General features: G+C 36.8%; 1 protein-coding gene across 1 annotated transcript in view; it reads right to left on the bottom strand.

Moving 5' to 3' along the window:
- Nucleotides 1-21,232, bottom strand: part of LOC127633749 (transcription elongation regulator 1-like protein) — a 93,166-nt gene extending 71,934 nt beyond the window's left edge. The window contains exons 1-4 of the mRNA XM_052113028.1: nt 21,102-21,232; nt 20,129-20,444; nt 12,880-13,026; nt 10,677-10,857 (exon numbers count right to left, since the gene is read on the bottom strand). Of these exons, the coding sequence (XP_051968988.1) occupies nt 10,677-10,857; nt 12,880-13,026; nt 20,129-20,386 (586 nt within the window). The 5' untranslated portion in view covers nt 20,387-20,444; nt 21,102-21,232. The remainder of the gene's footprint in view (nt 1-10,676; nt 10,858-12,879; nt 13,027-20,128; nt 20,445-21,101) is intronic.
- Nucleotides 21,233-21,581: the final 349 nt, after the last annotated feature.

Raw genomic sequence — 21,581 nt, forward strand, 5'->3', positions numbered from 1 at the left:
GCACTCACAGGTTACATCTGAACCTGAGCCAATGTTTGTTTTGCTTGTTTTTAAATGAGACATCTCAGCTATTTACCAAAGATAGTTAATCTGCAGCGAGATCCTTCAGCACTTTGGAGCTGTCCATCCTGCTGTGGTGCTGAAAGGGCAAGTGAATGATTTAAGAAACTTTTGAACCACAATTGGGGGTTCCACAACTTCGGGCACTTTTAGCCCTGTGAATTTCAAGACAGTAAAATACTGTTAATACATTTTCACATGCTCACTATTGTATTTAATTGGTCTACTAACAATGTCCAACAGTGTATGTACATTATTGTCATTTTTATTTTCATGAAAATTCCCTCCACACTTTTATTCTGTATTGTGTATAATATAATTCCGCTGTGGAAATGACGGTGATGGAAATACATTCATACTCGGAGATAAAATGTCTGACTCCTTTGTCTTGCTAAGGCTAATTTCATAGGTATTAAGTACACTAAATTAAATAAAATTTTGCACATACTGTAATTTGTCCAAATTAAACATGACTGGAAATGATGCCCAATAATTATTCTGTGCACAAGTGATATTTATCTTGATTTTGTTTTATTTTTTATTCATCTCAAGCATGCTCTTCACTGACATTTTTCTTAACTTGATCAACAAGTACACTTACTTTTGATAAGTATATATATATATATATTGGGGCAAAATTGTTTGGTGTGATGGAAATGCAGCTGTGCGACAGTCGTACTTTTCGGAAACATTTTAAGAAATCATTTTTACACATTACATATTCAAATAGTTTATATTTATTCCACTCTTTGTATAGATTATCATAGCTTTAAACATGCAATAATTAGCATTTTTATCATGCTTTTTCATACTTAAAAAAAACTTTTTTATAATTTTTCATACTTTAATATTAAAAGTCTAGATATTTCAGGCTAAAACAATAGCTAAAAATCTATTAACAAATAGGCTTTTTAAAAGTATCGAAATAAATTATGAAGGCCTGGTCAAACGTTCTTAAGTCAGTTTTAAAGATGCATGTGGCAAGGAGGAGGGCGGGGCCAGGCCGTGATGATGCACGCCTGGCCCCTAATCAGGCTAATCAAGATGAGGAGAGGGATACAGGCTGCTGGAGGCGGCAGTTCGGCAGAGAGAGAGCTACAGCCATTCGCCCTGTATGCGTTTGTGTTGCATGTCTTTTGCTTTAAGTTAATCATTAAATTATAATTTATATTGTCTAGCCGGTTCTCGCCTCGTCCTTCACTTTTAACATGTTACAGTGCACTAATTATTTTTTCATTTTATTTTTTGTCCTCTTGGATGTTCCATTCTCAGCATTGCCACATGGGGCACTGCTGCGGATATTTGCATAAACTGTTTCTTCTACAGCAAGTTTTGTCTTTCATGGCAACTAAGGCAATACCATTTTGAGTCCGATGAGTTTAGTGGGAAAAAAATAGTTTAAGATGATGGACAAAGAGAAAGAAATGTCTAAACCAAATTAAGCATGAACTATTTTACAGAATAATTGTGTGTGCTAACCACTTTATGCATTATGCTAATGGAAACTCTATTGTAAGCAGTCACTTTTGACATTGCAGCTTCTTATGTAGGCAGTAGACAGCAAGGCAGCTAACTATGTTTTGGAACAGAGCTGTACCTGTCTCCCTCACTGTCTCCTCATTTACCTGTATTATAAAGTACTTCAGGCCCTCTCCCTTGAAATATATTTTGTGCTGAGTAATAGATTCTCTCTTCCTGTGCTCTACATCTAACACAAAGGCTGGGTAACAATGCTGACTACCTTTGTTGTAAAAGGGGATCGACATCAGCTTTAAATAAAAAAGAGTTTTTTCAAAGCAATCTACGATTGAGCTAAAAACTAGTTCTGATGGAACGCATTTCACCAGCACCATAGGCCATGATCAGTACCGGATGGAACATTGATTATATGTAAGTACTGTCATTATTTCTGTTTGTATTATAGCTTTACATATGACATAATAAAAAAATGTAATTCTGTTTGTTGCTAAAGATGAACACGAAAATTACCTTTAGGACAAAATACCTCTCTAAAAGTCTTTGTAAAATTTGCACACTGGAATACACAAATAAAAATCTGGAATTTCACAGTGAATAATTATTATTCACACATAGTCTGCCCTGAAAGTGTGTCAGACAGATCAATGTGTCTTATTTCAAATGTGGGAAAGTCTTTACGTTTGAACAAGCTCAAGCCATATGTTAGAGAGTGTGCACTGTTGCATTGCTGTAGATCTTTCTAGCACAGCCAAAGTAAACTGAATTTGTAATGACTTTAGAATCCATTACACTAGAGTTACTGCACTATTTACAGTTACTACTTGAGTTACAGTATATTTAGAACATGAATATATAAGAACTTTCTTATCATTACTTCCATTCCTTTTCCTCCTTTCCTTTCCTCTTCTTTCCTTTCCTTTATTCTTCCTCTCCTTTCCTTTATTTTCCTTTGTTTTCCCATCCTTTATCTTGTCATTTCCTTTTTCCTATCATTTTCTTTCCCTGTCTTTAACATATACTTTCCTTTTCCTCACTTTTTTCCTTTCATTTTTCCTTTTCCTCTCCTTATTCTTTTTCCCTTTCCTTTCCTCTCCTTTTTCTTTCCTTTCCTTCCATTGCCTTTCTTGTCATTTTTTCCCTTTCCTTTTTGCTTTCCCTTTCCTTACTCATTTCATTTTCTTTCCTTTTCCTCTCCTTTCCTTTCTCTTTCATATTTATTTTTTCCTTTTTTTCTCATTCCTTTTTGATTTCCTTTTCTTTACATTTTTCCTTTCCCTTTCCTTTTCCATTTCTTTTTCTTTCCTATGTCCTTTCCTTCCTGATTTTCCTTTACTTTCCTTTTTTACATTTGCTTTATTTTTTCATTTTTATTGTTTCCTTTTGTCTTTTCCTTTCCTAACTCATGACATTTTCTTTCCTTTTCCTGTCTTTTCCTTTCTCTTTCATATTTTTTTCCTTTTCTTTCTTTCCTTTTTGATTTCTTTCTCTTTATGTTTTTCCTTTCCATTTCCTTTTCTTTCCTTTACTATTCTTTCCTCACACACTTTGATGTCATTTTCCAGACTTATTGATATACAAGTATTTAACTCCAATCAAATAAATCTATTTTTCATATTTCCATTCATTAATGTAAAAAGAATTTGCTGGAAATGGAAGTATGAATGGTTCCATGTGGAGGTGTTTAAAGGCCTCATTAAAGTTCCCATGAGAACTTCGGTGTGATCCACTCAATACAGGGCACGCTCCTTTACCAAACGCTTCAATGCACACTTCTAAATTGCCGGCTCAACTTTTAAACTCTATCTTCCAGAAACTGCATATTTCTTGACAAGACAACCAGAGTGACTTTCACGTTCCATTAGGTCCTGTCAATAAGGCAGACTAAAATTCATGAATATGAAAAATTAGATTTTGGAGCAGGTTTGTGAAGCAGAGTAATGGTGGGTTGGAGTAAAAATGCCTTTTTGGCCTAGAAAACACAGTTTAGAACCTCACACCATGCAAACAGTTGAAGGAGCCTGTGGCAGGGCGGAGGGTGGGGCCGTGTCGTGATTATACACACCCGGTCCCACAATCAGCCTTTATCTCTCTCGGAGGCTTAATTAGCCTGATAAGGGACCGGGTGTGTATACTCACGACCCGGCCCCACCCTCCGCCCTGCCTCAGAGCCGTTCTCAGGAAGGCCTTCAGGAAGGACATCTTGGATGATAAATGCCTTGCCCTCAACAAGCTAAATTAAATACTTTAAGCACTCTTATCTGAGAATCATGGGGTGCTGGACAATTTGGACTGCTTCAGAATGTGTCATATCCCAATTCCCCACTCTCTCCCAGTATTATTAAAATTTATTGTGTGGCTTTAGTGCCGAAGAACTTTTTGGGGCTGCTGGATTATCAAGGTATGTTGCGCAAAATGCACAAACATGCCCCCCAAAAATAAAATTCCAATGCATTCCAGCATGTTTATTTTAAATGTTTTTATTAATGTTGACTATTGATCTAATAACAGCAATATAAGGAAATCTAATGCCAATCTTCTAAATCTAATATCGTCTTACTCTATACGTTATTAAAGTCCCTTTGTTTCCATTCTTTCCTTTTAAGCATTTAACAGTTTTATCAGCTGTGTTGTTTTAACATTTCCTTTGACACAGAGGCTAAAATACCCCACAGAAACACCACAACCTCATAACAACACTTATTGATTTTCACATTGACATGAATCAGAAAGGATTAAAAAAATAATAATAATTGACTAATATATCAGCATAGAATATTGGTTTATCGGTACATGACAAAAGGCAAGTACAGCGTTTTGGATCGATATATAGCTCACCACGGAATAGGAATGGGTCTATTCTAGGGCAAGAAATTAATGGCTCTGGGGGATAAACAGCAATGAACAAGGGCACATATATCTGTGCTTTTACAACTTCCATTTTGTACATAACATATTTCCAGAATCCTTTTGTAGATGTAAACATTGTAGAACACAGACTATTAATGCTGGACCAGTAAACACATGGTTAAAGGCTGATTCTGCACTGGATAGCAGATGAATATTCTCATATTCTCACATTTTTTCTTTAACTTTTTTTTTCATTTCATGTAAATAAACACACAATAGGCATTATTGTTGTGTAAATGTCAAATTGGTGGTCATGTGTTTGTATTTATCTCTTTGATGTTGCAAATTTGCAGAAGTACAAAATGAATCATCATTGCAGCTTTTTAAAAAATACTACTTTTTTTGACATTAGAGGAAGTTTGAGTATTTTTACATTATGACAGAATATGTAAATAATGTTTGCATTTATAGGTGAACTATTCCTTTAAAACATTTGATCAAAAGTACTATTGATGAAATAGCACGATATGACAGACATCAGCACTCTGAATGAAGAAAAAAAAAACTTAAAACTCTAAGACTGCTGCTGACCTTTGCCGATGTGTTTGCAGACGTTGACAATTTTCCTGCGGGAAGAACGTGTGACTGTGAGGACACTTATTGCACTTCTTCGCAGTCTTCGATACTGAGAATTCTGCACACCCTCTGGTGCCAATTACTGCCTCTGCTAATGCACATCAACAGTTCAAGCCCATGAGAATGACTTTGAAAGTACAACTTTTGTGTCTTTCAGTACCACTCAAGCAAGAGCTGATTCCCATTCATGGCTGAAGTTGACCTCTGAAGTTTGAAGGTTTTCTCGAATGCATTGTTGTGCTTAGGATATATAATGATCGCTGAGGTTAGTTCCAAAATGGTTTGATCCATTTTGAACATAGGCTCAGCTAAGCTCATCAAAGTTGAGGACAAAGATCAAGTAGATTTAGTAATTGTCAGGATCTAAGATGATCTTTATAATTTCTCAGGCAGTGAATTAAAGAAAACAGAGAAGGAACAATTCATAATAATTAGCATGCTTTGAATGTTCAAAGATTTGTGTTGCATCATCAGAGAGCACGTTTACATGCACAATGCTACACTGATTATGCATAAGCTGATGTGTAAAATCATGTAAATGGCTTAAAGGGTTTTCTTTTATCAGGGTAAGGTCATAAATGGTTTAATCAAAAACACATTTACCAATGTTCTTACCGGCTTACATCCAATGTAGGTTTTGTGCATATGGCTGTTCATGATTTCACGTCAAAAGTAGGGAATAACTAAATGATATCACATCATATGTAAACATGTTTTTCTTGCAATGTCAGACTTTTTCAATAAGCTCATTTTCTGTGGTTATTAGGGTATTGCTGTGCATGTAAACACACTCATTGACCAGCTCCATGATGCTGGTGTTTTCCTCTTCCCAAATGTACAACAACAGTGCCATCTCAGTTCATGAAATTTCCATCTCATAAAATATTTGGTGGTGCTTCATACAGGTATGTGAACTTCATGGCATGCTAGCTACAACAACAACAACATAATAATAATAATAATAATAATAATAATAATAATAATAATAATAATGTGTTTTGCTTCAAATCTATACATAGATTTTTAAGCAGCAGGCACTGAGCTAAACTAAATGCTAAGGATACATCCAAATAAATTAGCCATAAAAACTGATCTGCATCTATATTTTCATTCAGTGTTAATATTTGTTTTGTGATGAAAATATCCTTTAAATTTGGTAGATGTTTCATAATCTCATAAAGTATTCAGATCCCTTCACATTTTGCTGTTGCAGCCTTATGCTAAAATGCTTTACATGATTATTTTTCACATCAATCTGCACTCCATTCTCCATAATGACAAAGCAAAAAACATATTTTTTATCTTTTTTTTAATTATCAAAATATCACATTGACAGATCCTTTGCTATGATAATTTAGCTCAGGTGCATACCATTTCTCTGGATCATGATTGAGATTTTTCTTCACTTTAATTGGTGTCCACCTCTGGCAAATTCAACTGTTTAGGCATGATTTGGAAAAGCACACATCTGTCTATATAAGGTCTCACTGCTGAAAATGCAAAAAAAAAACAAGCCATGAGTTCAAAGAACTGCCTGCTGAGCTCAGAGACAGGATTGTGTTGAGGCACAGACCTCAACTACGTAAGGCTACAAATATATTTCAGCTGCATTAAAGGTTCCCAAGAGCACAGTGGCTTCCATAATTATAAAATGGAAGAAGTTTGGAGCAACCAGGACTCTTTCTAGAGCTGGCCACCCATTCAAACTGAGCAATCAGGGGAGAAGGGCCTTGGTAAGAGAGGTGACCAAGAACCTGATGGTCACTCTGGTTGAGCTCCAGAGATTATTTGTGGAGATGGGAGAAACTTGCAGAAAGACAACCATCACTGCAACACTCCACCGTTCCGGGCTTTATGGCAGAGTGGCCAGACGGAAGCCTCTCCTCAATGCAATACACATGAAAGCCAGCTTGGAATTTGCAAATAAAGCACCTAGAGGACTCTTAGACTGTGAGAAACAAGGTTCTCGGGTCTGATGAAAAGAAGATTGAACTGTTTGGCATCAATTCCAAGAGTCATGTCTGGAGGAAACCAGGCAGCAATACCATCCCAACAGTGAAGCATGGTGGTGGTAGCATTATGCTGTGGGGGTGTTTTTCAGTGGCAGGGACTGGGGGACTGGTTAGGGTTGAAGGAAAGCTGAATGGAAGTTTATTAGTAAAGCTTTCTTTAGTAGTTGAAAGAGTAGTTCTACATGGATGATAACGATGAATAGATTGTGTGACCTTTGCTAAGCGCAGCAAACAAGTAATGAGGTAATGATCTGAGATATAATCGCTCTGTGGCAGAATTTCTATTTTATCAACATCAATTCTATACGACAAAATTAGATCTAGCATATGATTTTGGCAATGAGTTGGACATGTCACATTTTGGCTTACCCCAACGGAGTTGAGAATATTGATAAATGCTAATCCCAGTGTATAATTATTGTTATCAATGTGGATGTTAAAATCACTGATGATTTAAACTGTTTCCATAGCAACTACTAAATCTGACAGAAAATCAGCAAATATGAATATGGCCCTGGTGGTCTATATACTGTTGCAAGAACAAAAGACGACAAAGATTTTTTATTTATATCTGACGATGTCACATTAAGCATTTTCAGTTCAAAAGAATTAAACTTATATCCTGACCTTTGAGTAACACTAAAAATATCACTATCAATAGCAACACCTCCTCTTTGGCTTTTCAGATGAGGCTCATGTGTATAAAAATAACCAGAGGGAGTAGACTTGTTTTAACTAATATATTCATCTGTTTTAATCCAGGCTTCAGAGAAACAGAGTGAATCCAAACTATGATCTGTAACAATTTAATTTACAATTAGTGATTTGGATGAGAGCGATCTAATGTTTAGTAGCCCTACCTTTATATCAGGGGTGTAAATCGGACATTTCATCATGATACGATATCAATAATCTTGTCCAGCGATCTGATATTTGCAGATACTTCAAAGTCTGACACGATAAGATTTGATACAATTCAGGGCCCAGCAATCAACATTCTGATATTATGTGCCTATTTTACACAATTAATTAAAATTGTTTTGCCCTCAAATGCAACCAAAATATAAATTGAATATTTTATTGAGGTCTCTGAAAAGCATAAATGTAGTTTCCACATTGGGACACCCACAACAAAATAAGGTACTTGAGATGTTGATGTTGTCAAGACATTTCACATGATGGCTGAACTGCTCCATGGTACTTTTAAATAGCAAATTTATTTTTTTTCCAAGTTTGACACAATAATTTTTTTTTCTAAATTACTTAATAAAGGTTTTGTGTATGGTATTTCGGGGAATAGATACAGTCTCTATGTGATATATAGGTGATTTATTCTCTAGGTGTTGTAGTTTATGTAACCTGTGTGATGTATCGAGGCAGCTAGCAGACATTTGGAATAGCCAGTTTGTCTTCTTCCAGACCCCAGTTAGTCAAATACTATAACTATTATGACTATGAGCCATATTGCTAGAGAGTAGAGTGGCACCTTCCCTGGAGGCATGAAGTCCATCTCCCTTTAGCATGTCAGGTCTTTCCCAAAAACTCTTCCAATTATCTATGAATTCTATGAATTCTCTGGACACCACTCAGATATCCAGCCATTCACTGATATTAATCTACCATAAACCTCATCACCACGGCAAGCAGGGAGGATATTATAGTATCTGACATTTAATATGCATGTTCACACACATCTTTAAATTATCTTTAGTGAATTCCAACTGGCGAAGCCAGACAGCGACATGCCAACATGAATAACAATCTTAGAAAATCTACATTTAGCATTAGCCAGCACTTGTAAATTTGATCTAATGTCAGACATTCTGGCTCCTGTAATGCATTTAACAATAGTGACTGGAGTCTCTATGTCCACGTTCTTTACGAGTCACCAGTAACAAGGGCGCTTTCAACATGATTTTCAATTGGTGCATCACACAGTGGGAAGAATAGATTGGAAATCCTAACAGGAATGGCAGAGTGGTGTCGCTTTGCCCTACGAGTATGTAGCAGAGACTTCACCCAAACGCCCTACTGCAGGGCTCTACAGCAAGAACCAAAGTGTGTGTGTTGCTCACTGTAATACCCGCATATGAAACAGTATCTACTGGATTCTCTTTCTCACAAACCTCCAATAGTGTTTGTGTCTCTATCTCATTTATCTTCTCCGTCAGCTTGACAAATTCTTTACATTTATGACAAGTAAATCCCTCACTGCTAATGGAAGAAGCTATAGTAAACGTGTTACAAGTGGTGCAAGTAGCAATAACATGAGGTGATTTCATGACTAACTACAATTGTTTGTTGTTGTGGTGGTGGTTTTGATCAGCAGGTGTTTGAGATCGATGTGAATCCCTCACGTAATTGTTGTTGTGGTGGTGGTTCCTGATCACCAGTTTTTTATTTTGGTGCCGTGATAAAAGTAGAAAGACTGGTGTGCGTGGTAAAATATACGTAGTTGTATCGTGTTAAAAATATAAAAGTGGAAAAAACAATGCATGCTAAAAAATGAGAGAGATTAAATGTTAAACGCTGAAAATAGAAAGATAAGCAATACAAAGCAAGCTACAAACACAGACAAGCGTTAGCAGAAACAGCAACAGGTAACCTATGATGTGATATATTTCTGATGGATCCTGTGATTTCTTTGTGGTGTTGGTTGGTTTGTCTCACTATAAATGTTTCATCCCATTTGATAAAATTACAGAAATCAATGTGATTATATCATAATTTCAAAAAATTCTAAACTTTAAGGTGATGCCCTAATGCGGCTAACTCTCAATCAGTTTCTGAGCAATGGTTTACTTTAGCTCTTAATTTAGTTCTGTTAGCTTCTGATTTGTATGGAATTGTATAAATTCTATTAATCCTATTATTTTTATAAAAAGGATTGCATGGAAAATCAACAGGTACCTTCCGAAAGTTCATGTCCCCTACAATCAACCACATTCAGCCAAATTAACAAGCACCATCCCATATCAGATATTTTTGCAGCAATTTCACTCAAATGCTACTAATAGCATGACGTGCGAGCAAGCAAGGAAGTAATAATTTTCACATAAACATTGGTGGTTGTGATTCAGAGTTTGCATTTTTGCTCTAGAAATATTTTTTTACTCCATGGATGGTTAAGTTTAAGCAAGGGCGGACTGGCCATAGGGAGAACCGGGACTTTTCTTGGTGGGCCAACCACAAAACGGGGCCGAACTTGCGGTGTTAAGCTGAAACGATCTGCTGCATTATGCCGAATGGGCCGCAACTGTCTGAAGAGGGCTGCAAAACGGCACTGCGATATGCCAAAAGGGGCTGCGATGTGCAGAAAAGCACAGCATGAGTAATTTCAGTTTCATTTCATTCAAACAAATCAGACTGCCTCAGCTCCCACACACAGAGACAGCCTTGTATCGGCATTAATGAAAAATGCAACATCCCAGCTGACAAACCTCAAAAATTGTTACATTAACTTAAATAAGAAGATTAAAGTTACAAAGGATAAAACAGTTTAAACATTAAACAAAATCTGAAAGAGTCTACAGAGAAAATAGAAAACAATAAGATTTAAAAGAATAATGATGAATGTTAGTCAAACAGTGAGCTGTAATTCACAAGGAAATAAGTGGTGGGATCATAAATTCTTCTTCCTACCTGAAATTTGCCTGGGTGTCAAAAGCAGTGTGTGGATATTCCTGGAGGCTGCAGCTGGCCTACATATGCTCAGTGCTGTTTGATTTGTCCTCAGCAATGGCTTTTCTTGACGTTGGAAAATTCCCATTTCCTCTGGACTGATCCAGGTGGTGTCAAGGGCTAATGTATTGTTTAGATAAAGCTGCAAATGAGAAAACCAAAATTCCTGTGCAGTTAGAGAACAGCGACTAGCTCAAAGATTAACACAAAACGAATATGCCCCTTAGCTAATGGGATGTTTAGTGCTCCAAATCACATTAAATATACACCAGAACTGTATTTGCAATTTATATGAGGTGAATGTGAATCACTAAAGCTTTTACAAACATCAGTTAATTGGTTAAACATACAGTATATTCCCTTTAACAAAACCATATGCTGTAGGGGAGAGAGTCTGTCTGTCTGTCTGTCTGTCTATCTATCTATCTATCTATCTGTCTATCTATATATACACTCACCTAAAGGATTATTAGGAACACCATACTAATACTGTGTTTGACCCCCTTTCGCCTTCAGAACTGCCTTAATTCTACGTGGCATTGATTCAACAAGGTGCTGAAAGCATTCTTTAGAAATGTTGGCCCATATTGATAGGATAGCATCTTGCAGTTGATGGAGATTTGTGGGATGCACATCCAGGGCACGAAGCTCCCGTTCCACCACATCCCAAAGATGCTCTATTGGGTTGAGATCTGGTGACTGTGGGGGCCATTTTAGTACAGTGAACTCATTGTCATGTTCAAGAAACCAATTTGAAATGATTCGAGCTTTGTGACATGGTGCATTATCCTGCTGGAAGTAGCCATCAGAGGATGGGTACATGGTGGCCATAAAGGGATGGACATGGTCAGAAACAATGCTCAGGTAGGCTGTGGCATTTAAACGATGCCCAATTGGAACTAAGGGGCCTAAAGTGTGCCAAGAAAACATCCCCCACACCATTACACCACCACCACCAGCCTGCACAGTGGTAACAAGGCATGATGGATCCATGTTCTCATTCTGTTTACGCCAAATTCTGACTCTACCATCTGAATGTCTCAACAGAAATCGAGACTCATCAGACCAGGCAACATTTTTCCAGTCTTCAACTGTCCAATTTTGGTGAGCTCTTGCAAATTGTAGCCTCTTTTTCCTATTTGTAGTGGAGATGAGTGGTACCCGGTGGGGTCTTCTGCTGTTGTAGCCCATCCGCCTCAAGGTTGTGCGTGTTGTGGCTTCACAAATGCTTTGCTGCATACCTCGGTTGTAACGAGTGGTTATTTCAGGCAAAGTTGCTCTTCTATCAGCTTGAATCAGTCGGCCCATTCTCCTCTGACCTCTAGCATCAACAAGGCATTTTCGCCCACAGGACTGCCGCATACTGGATGTTTTTCCCTTTTCACACCATTCTTTGTAAACCCTAGAAATGGTTGTGCGTGAAAATCCCAGTAACTGAGCAGATTGTGAAATACTCAGGCCGGCCCGTCTGGCACCAACAACCATGCCACGCTCAAAATTGCTTAATTCACCTTTCTTTCCCATTCTGACATTCAGTTTGGAGTTCAGGAGATTGTCTTGACCAGGACCACACCCCTAAATGCATTGAAGCAACTGCCATGTGATTGGTTGATTAGATAATTGCATTAATGAGAAATTGAACAGGTGTTCCTAATAATCCTTTAGGTGAGTGTGTATACCTCTGTCTATCTATCTATCTATCTATCTATCTATCTATCTATCTATCTATCTATCTATCTATCTATCTATCTATCTATCTGTCACATGTGTTTTAAATGTTACATTACATTATTTTATATGTACAATATACAACTTTTAATAATTACAATATTTCCTGTCCAAAATAATTGTTTGAAATTTCTATATGTTACTTTTTACAAGTTTGTGTTTTATAATCGTTTTACTGTAAAAGTTTAGCTGAAAGGCTTATAATAGGCCATTTAATGGCAGGTTCCATTGTGGAAATGTACCTTTTTAGGGGAAAGTTGTCACAACATTTTTAATATTTTTAGTTTTAAGGGATGTGCCTATGCAGAAAGTGACTTTCAAAAATGAACCTTCCATGAGAAATAGTCACTGGAGTAAAAAGTGTGACAACTAGACCCAGTCTCCCTTATAGTCAGATACTGCTCATCTGAAGTCAACAATTTAGCGTTGATTTTACCTTGTAATCAGGCACACGTTTTTCCACCCAGCCTTTTCCATAATGTGGAGGCAGAACTGTCCGGTATACATGAGGGAACACTGGAAGCATGTCCACACTTGCAGAGGGCTGGAAACCCATCATATGAGGCCTGGATGGCAACTCCCACTGGCACAGAAATAGAGGAGAGGTACAAATTTGACCATGATGATGTGTTTGGATCCATCCTCTAACATAATAAGTAGACTCTAAAAATGAATAATTAGCCCAAAAATGAAATTTATGTTATCATTTATTCACCCTCATGTCGTCCCAGATGTGTATGACTTTCTTCCTCAGCTGAAGATTTTTAGAAGAATATCTCAGCTCTGTTGGTCCATAAAATGCAAATAAATGGGTACCAAAATTGTGAAGCTACAAATGCACATAAAGTCAGCATAAAAGTCATCCATATGACTCCAGTGGTTAAATCCATATCTTCAGAAGCTAAATGAGAAACAGGGTGAGAACCAAATCAATATTTCAGTCCTCTTTTACTATCAATCAACACATTCTTCTTTATTTGTTTTTGGTGATCCACATTCTTCATGCATATGGCCACCTACTGGGTAGTGAGGACAATTTATATTAAAATAAATTAGACTTTAATTCATTATTAGACTTAAATACTGATATGTTTGTCACCCACACCTATCATATCTCTTCTGAAGATATGGATATAACCAGGGACTAAAACGGTTCAAGGAACGGAGAAAAAAAAAAAAAAACTGGAACATAATGATTTTCAACTGTTCCGGAGTGAAACTTGTATTTTTTTAATACAGGTAAACGGTTATTAAGTTAAATTATGATTTTTTTTTTTTTATCCCAGTAAGTTTGGAATTGCACCACTTCATGTTGCCGAAAAAATTAAACGTACTTTGATACTGAATTAAACTGCTGCATCACCCATTTCTTTGCCTAATTGCCCATTATGGATGTTGCACAGGGACAGATTACCGACCAGACCAATGGTCAGAGACCAGGCTTTCTAGTATTGGTTTCGCTTGAAAACCCTTTTGGGCATGAACAACGAAATGGATATAACCACTGAAGATATTGGACCCCATTCACTTGCATTTTATGGACCTACAGAGCTGAAATATTCTTCTAAAAATCTTCATTTATGTTCTGCTGAATAAAGAAAGTCATACACATCTGGGATGTCATGAAGGTGAGTAAATGATGACAGAAGTTTCCTTTTTTGGTTAAATATACCTTAAAGAAGTTCTTGATGTTGCATTGTATGTTTAAATTTACAACATTTAGTCATTTATCCAAACCGACTTACAAAATGAGGAACATAAACAATTCCTCATACAAATTATATACTTTTTCTTTCTTGTCTTCTGCTCTAAATTCGGTACTGCTCCAGCCACGATTAGAACAAAAGAGCGTGATTTTGCGGATTTTGTTGTCTTTGGGTATCTGGGTTTTTTGACGCAACAGTGTATAGATGGCTTTCTTAAGAACTAGATGGCAAAAGATTATTTGTAAAACTTAAAAACTCTTTTTGGCCCAGACTTGCACCTTTATTATTTGGAAGCAGTGAATATTAAATCAAAATTCACCATCTTTACTTTCTAAAAATCCATTCCTGGTCTTACTGTTTGCTCCTCTCCAACCACCTGACATATTCCGGAGAAGCAACTTTCAATTTAATCCTGATTAATAAAATCAAGTGTGCCATTGAGATTATAGGGAATGCTCTTTTTTAATAGGGGTTGCTTTTTCCATGTTTTATTCTGTAGAGCTCCTTGGTTTCACTTAAAAATGCATTAAGTCAGTGAAAGGGGTTGTGAATGCAGTTTTATGTTGACTTTAAAGCTGGGTGAATTATCTGTAGATTGAGCTACTGTGTGCAATGTAATATCCCATTCTAACATGCTCAGATCTGCCTCAATGCCGCTCTGTGGTGGCAGTCAATCAAAAGCTTCTGACGGCTGTCTGCAACTCAAAGTCTCTGTTTAAATAATAACTCTTTCTTCCCACTGCCTCTTGCTCTCTTTCTCTATCTCTCTCTCTCTCTCAAGATCCAGTACAGTACTACTGTAAGTTCATGCCTCCTCTGAACGACACTTTAATGATGTGAAGAGCAAAAGGGTCTACATCACTGGAACAGTCGTGATCATGCCTCAGCTTGGCTCACAGATTAAATGTCACGCTGAATTTCAGTTAGTGAGGGGGATGCAGCAGCAGGCCATTCTGAGTGCAGCGCCTCTAGTGGTGAAATGGTGGAATTGAAGGGTGCATGCTCAAAATTTGTATTATCTTAAAGGAATAGTTCACCCAAAATGGAAAATTCTGTAATCATTTACTCACCCTCGTTGTTCCAAACCGGCTTGACTTTCTGTCTTCCGTGAAACACGAAAGTAGGAGGAATGTTAGAGTCTGACAGCCTCAGTCATCATTCACATTTTTCTTTCCATACATTGAAAAACAATGTGATTTAAGGCTAACATTCTGCTTAAAGCTGAAGTATGTCATTTTGGCGCAACTAGTGCCACCAAACTGAATTGCAAAAAACAGCTCAAAACAGCATTATAAATATGCCACTTGTCTGGCGTTTGTCAAACAAAGAGATAGTCCAACCCTCAACTCACGGCATTGGTCGAATAACGTTGCTGAGATGGGTCTAAGGGAGTTGCTCAAAACAAAAAGAGCAATTTTCAAAGCATCACAGAAAGACAGTGCTCACAGTTTTTTGATAAAATGATTTACTAGTTACTTACTAATAGTTGTCTGCATATTAAGCTACACACTTCAGCTTTAAAGTAAGTCATATGGGTTTGGAACTGCATGAGGTTAAGTAATTGATGACATACAGTGATTAATTTTGGTGTGATCTATCGCCTTAACCATAAGACCAGGGCCCAAAATTTTAAAAAGCAAATGTGTCTCAAATCACCTTGGATCAATGAGAGTTTAATTTCATCCATTGTCTTAAAAGGGGTCATATCATGAGGAATGCAAGTTTGTACTATGAAAAAATACTATAACTTTCAGAACCTAAAACTTCCCAGACCAAAAGAATCATTTATTGGATCTAAACTGCAAAAAAAGGCTGACTTTGTACTAAAGCAACTAACTGACATCAGATACAAATACATGGACATGGTAATGGACTCAGACACTGACTAAAAGCAAATAGTGTTGTTTAATTTCATGATCACTACTCTTAAAATGAAAAGTTCACCCAAAATGTTTTATATCTCATTATTTGAATCCTAATGACTTCTCAGACTTGATGGCTTTCTTCTGTGGGCCACAAACAAAGAATTTTTAAAGGGGTCATGACATGCAGTTTTTATTTTTTTAATATGTTCCTTGGGGTTCACTTATAATATTAGTAACCTTTTTTGCACACACAAATAAATAAATAAAAAACAGTCATATATTTGTAAAATATGATCATTTTGCACCTTCACTGTGACCCTCTGTCAGAAATACTCTGATTTGGTGCTGTTTCTCCTTTAACACTTGACAGTAAACACCCACTGTTATGATTGTCTCTCTGCTCTTGACTGACCTGCTCTCTCCATGCCATCTCACTGCTCACCGCTGCTGGACAGGGCTACAGAAGTGATAAGGTAAAGTAGGTGTTGATGTGTTGTTGTGTACAGTAGGTGGTCAGATGCAAATATCTTCCACAGTGTGACATCACAATGTGGAGGAGGTAGACAATGAGTCCTTTTAGCAGCTTGGTTTCAACAAATGCTCTTTTTGCAGTGAGGAAGAAGTTTTGAGTTCTGAAACTTACAGTCTATTTTTATAGTACAATGAACTCTTGTATGTCAAAAGATCAAGGAAAATGTAATTCCTCATGTCATGACCCCTTTAAATACTTTATAAGGTGTTATTGTCCATACAACTCTAGTCAAATGTGTCCAAAACGTTCAAGCTCCAAAAAGCACATAAAGGTAGCATATATCTAATCCATATGACCCAAGTGGTTAAATCCATGTCTTCTGAAGAAATATGATAGTTTAGGTGAGAAACAGACCTAAATTTAAGTCTGTATTCACTATATATCTTGTTCACACACTTCTATGACACATGTTCAGAGCCCTGTACACAAACCAGACAAGGTGTTGACAGGTTTGCGATTTTCCATTTTATAACGTTTTTCTGGGATTCTTTTAAACTGTACTGTCATAACAATGGTTGATGATAAACACTAGAAAATGAAACTGTAACATGCAAATGCTTACTGATCTGTAATGACAACATGATTGATTGCCTGGCAACCACGTGCATCATCAAAGATCAATCTCCATTGAACCTGCACCATGTTGGAACATGGGGAAGATGTCAGGATTTATAGTGAATAAGGACTTCCATTTTGATCTGTTTCTCACCCAAAGTGACTGTAGACATGGATCAAAACACTCTAGCAGAATGGATTACTTTTAATGCTGCCTTTATGTGCTTTTTGGAGCTTGAATGTTTTGAACCCCATTGACTTACATTGTAAATACAAAAACACATCATCCATTCTTTAAAATGACTTTGTGTTCCACCAAAGATAGAAAGTCAAATGAGTTTAGGACAGCATGAGAGTGATTAATGAGAGAGTTTTCATTTACTTAATAATTAGCACAATTTGATTTTCAAGAAAACTTATACAATAAACAATCCAGAAGTAATCAGATCAGATACCTCAAAGGTTGCTGATTTCAATTGTCATTGTAATTTTTTATCAGTACCAGATTGTGTTTCAGAAGTATAATCTTCCCAATACTGACTATCTGTATTATAATATAATTTATTCGTGTTGCTTATATGGTTATCAAGTTTTTGTGAACATACCAAAGGCAACAGTACAATGAAAAACTCCAAGACTCAGACTAGTTAAAAAACTATTCTTACTGAGCTTGGACGTAATGTAAAACGCTTTCTTTTTACCACTGGATCATGCATTTATTCATTCATTAATACAGAAAATTATGGGATCAAAATCCAGTCAAATGTATTGCGGTCATGGATCCAAAAATAATAAGCATGAATCAAAATAGTAAGTGTGAATCAAAAAATAGCGCAGATAAAAAAATAAGCACAAAAATGAATAAAAAGCGCAGATCAATATAATTAGAGAAGATCGAAAAATGACAAGCATGAACCAAAAATACATAAACACATTTAAAATATGCTAAAAAAAAATACAAATAAAATTTAAGCAAAGTCATCATAATTGAAAAAAAAAAAAAAAAAAGTTTTCCTTGGTTATATTACTGTTTGTTTATTTAAAAAAAAAATGTTATGCTTACGCTGTATTTTTCTTTGCTTTTGTTTCCATCATCTGAGCTTGGTTTTCCAAAACTTGCCAGTAGAGTTTCATGTAAATCAGGGGGCGTTTTGTGTCCCTATTGGTCCACTAGTTCTTGACCGACAGCTCCTCCTCTAGCCAATCATTCGAAGAGGGGAGGAGACATTAATCCAATGCAACTTAGATGGCTGTTGCTCAATATTATATCATTTGTGGTTGATAGTTACGCTGCTTTTGTCTGTTTTTAGGATTTTCTTCCAGCTTTAGAGTAGGCCATTATCATTAATTAAATATAATATGTTAACACATGTATTGAGTCAACTGAATTTAGTTAGAGGATACAATGACACCCAGACAGAGAGGTTTGGCGACCTTGGTGTGCACACATGTTAAGTTTGTACATTTGTACAGAGATGATTTCACCTCTTAAGAATTAATTTGTGCCAAAAAAATGACCAAAATATGACTAAAACAGCAATTGGGAGTGGGGTGGCCAATGGGGTGGCCAGTAGCCTATTTGGTCCATGGTGGCCACGGCCACCCCTTGTCACCCCCTAGCTCCATCAATGACTGAATGTGCCGTTATGTACTGATCCTACGTTGGCATTGTTGGAACGGCTACATGTAGTTTCTTTTTCCAGAATACTGCAGCGAAATCAGAAACAAGTGACCAAGAGTCCCCACGTCAATAAATAATGCAATAAAGTTGGCTTGACATTGGACATTATTTAATCACAAATACTGTAGTCACAAATTTATGGACCATCTCTAAAGTTACGGGCAACATTGGAGCATACATATCCAAAACATTTACAAACATTTCCAAAACATAGAGTATACAACTTCAGTAACATTTGAAGCAAATGACTTACAGGAATACAACCAACTCCAGCGTGTGCATGCAGGTGTCATAATAATGCACACCTATTAGATTTTTGATATTATAATAATAATAATAAAAAGAAAATCTAATTATAGCATTTCTATATTCATCATATTGCAGGCCTTGTTGTCAGGATCTGGATTTTACTTCATGGAAAAGCAGATCAAGTTGGGTTCTGAACTTGCGACTACATTGGTACAGCTAGTAAAAACATGCATCAAACATCCACACCAACCCAACCATGTTTTTTTCTTCTTTTTTTTAGATATGTAGCTAATAACCTATAAACAAGGAACTCTTAAACAATGCCTAAACTAAAGACTCTGCTAACTAAATTCAGCGGACTCAATACATGTTAACGGACTATGATAATGGCCTACTCAGACAACACATTGTTTCCTAGATCTGGCAGAATATACTAAAAACAGACAAAAACAGCATATCTATCAACCACAAATGATATAATATTGCGCAACTGCCGTTGCATTGGCTTGACGTCTCCTCCCCTCTTCAAATGATTGGCTAGAGGAGGAGCTGTCGGTCAAGAACTAGTGGACCAATAGGGACACAAAACGCCCCCTGATTTACAACTCTACTGGCAAGTTTTGGAAAACCAAGCGCAGAACTTGGAACCAAAAGCAAAGAAAAATACAGTGTAAGCATAGAAAAAAATGAAAATATGAGCAAAATTGTCAGAGAACACAGAAAATGGTAATATAACCAAGAAAAACATGATTTTGTTTGCAATTCTGATGATTTTCCTTTAAAAAAATAAATAAAATTCAGCATATTTTAAACGTGTTTATATATTTTTTATTATAATTATTTTAATTATAATTTAATTACTATAAATCTAATTATTTTGATCTGCACATTTTATTGATTTTTGTGCTTATTATTATTATTATTTTTGTATTTTTTTGATTCACGCTTATTATTTTTGGATCCGTGCCTGCATTACTTTTGACTGGATTTTGATCCCATAGAAACTGGCTGTTTTAAACTCTAAAAATGTCCCGTTTTGGAAGAATGGCTTTGCTATTGCTTTTACATGGGAACGTAAATAAATGATGTCCTGTTACCTGGACACTAGGCAGACTGAACTGACTGTGTTCCGCAGCAGCAGGCGCGCGCATCACAGGCAGAAACGGATCGCAGGACATCTGCCATCCCGAGACCGCCTGAATCACCGGTGGTGGGCGAGAGGAAATGAGCACCGGAGGCGCAGATGCAACCCGGCACAGTCCCGAGGTGGACGGGATCACCCAGAGCCATGGAGAAGCTTCCGCGCTGATATGCCACAGCTGAGGCTGAGCTTTAACGCGCTGGACCGGGATCATCGCTGGTGCATTTTATATGGATCGATGGAGACTGTGGAAACTGTCCGTGGATTGGACACTTGAAAAGCATATAGATATTGCACATTTATGCACACCTCTGGCTGTCAGATTCATTCCACACCTCTAGCAAAAAATAAATAAACGCCAAATCAAATATTTCCACATATTCCATTACAAAGTTCCTTAAAGTTGTATCACTAAAAATAAAACGTTAACATAAAAATATTCACGTGGTAACATCTAATCTGGCTTGATTCAAAAGTATTATTTAACATCACCAAATCAACCTAAATTCACCAGGTTTCACCAACACAGCTCATTTAACTTTTAACTGGGTTAGATCAGGCAGCAAATAGCTCCTTAACTGCATGTTACCCCTTTGTAGTTTTAGCACATTAAATAAGTTATTACAAATAAACATCATCAGAATTTGAATATCACCATAACATCATAAGGAGTCTAATGATAGCCTGCATGTTTTCAAATAGGATTAATAACGTTGCGCTAAACAGATCTCTCCCATAAAATTGAGGACTTATGAGAATCAGATTTTGACAAAAAATAAATCCCCTCCCAAATTCTGCACCACCTGCATGGGCTGCATGAAATTAAACAGGTGGATGTACAGTAAGGCATCAAAAGAGCTGTGCAACTTAAATGAAAAAGTTATTTTAGCAGTTGTTTAAGGTACAGCAAAAATCCCTAATAAACTCACCTATAGTATAAGGTGTTCCAAAATCCCGTTAGATTAACATAATTTGGTGTTTTGCTGGAAGTAAATAAATAATGCAACATATAACCAATGGGTTAAAAATACAAGTACAGTTGCAGATGACGATTTTGGAGAATATCCTGTAATAATGTGTCCGAAGTGCCCCAAAGCGCAGAGAATACGCAGATCTCCGTGAGTGCGTTCCGTTCACGCACCGTGGATCGCACTTTCCATGTGCGCGATATCACAGCGGGTTCTTCATCTCTCTCACAAGAGCTATGAGAATCTTAGGGAAATCTGTTACGTGTCAAGCCGATGATCCTTCAGTTTCTCCGCAGTGTAACGCCCATCCTAAAGCACCACTTATCGCATTACAATCCGCTCCTTTCTTGTGCTTTTTGGAAACTTGTGCCTGTTATGCGTGAAAAATCCTCGCAGATGAACAGACACGATTGTTCTGGCTCAGTCCTGTCAGTCCAGACT

This window comes from Xyrauchen texanus, chromosome 40 (assembly GCF_025860055.1).
Source record: "Xyrauchen texanus isolate HMW12.3.18 chromosome 40, RBS_HiC_50CHRs, whole genome shotgun sequence".
Classification (NCBI taxonomy): domain Eukaryota; kingdom Metazoa; phylum Chordata; class Actinopteri; order Cypriniformes; family Catostomidae; genus Xyrauchen; species Xyrauchen texanus.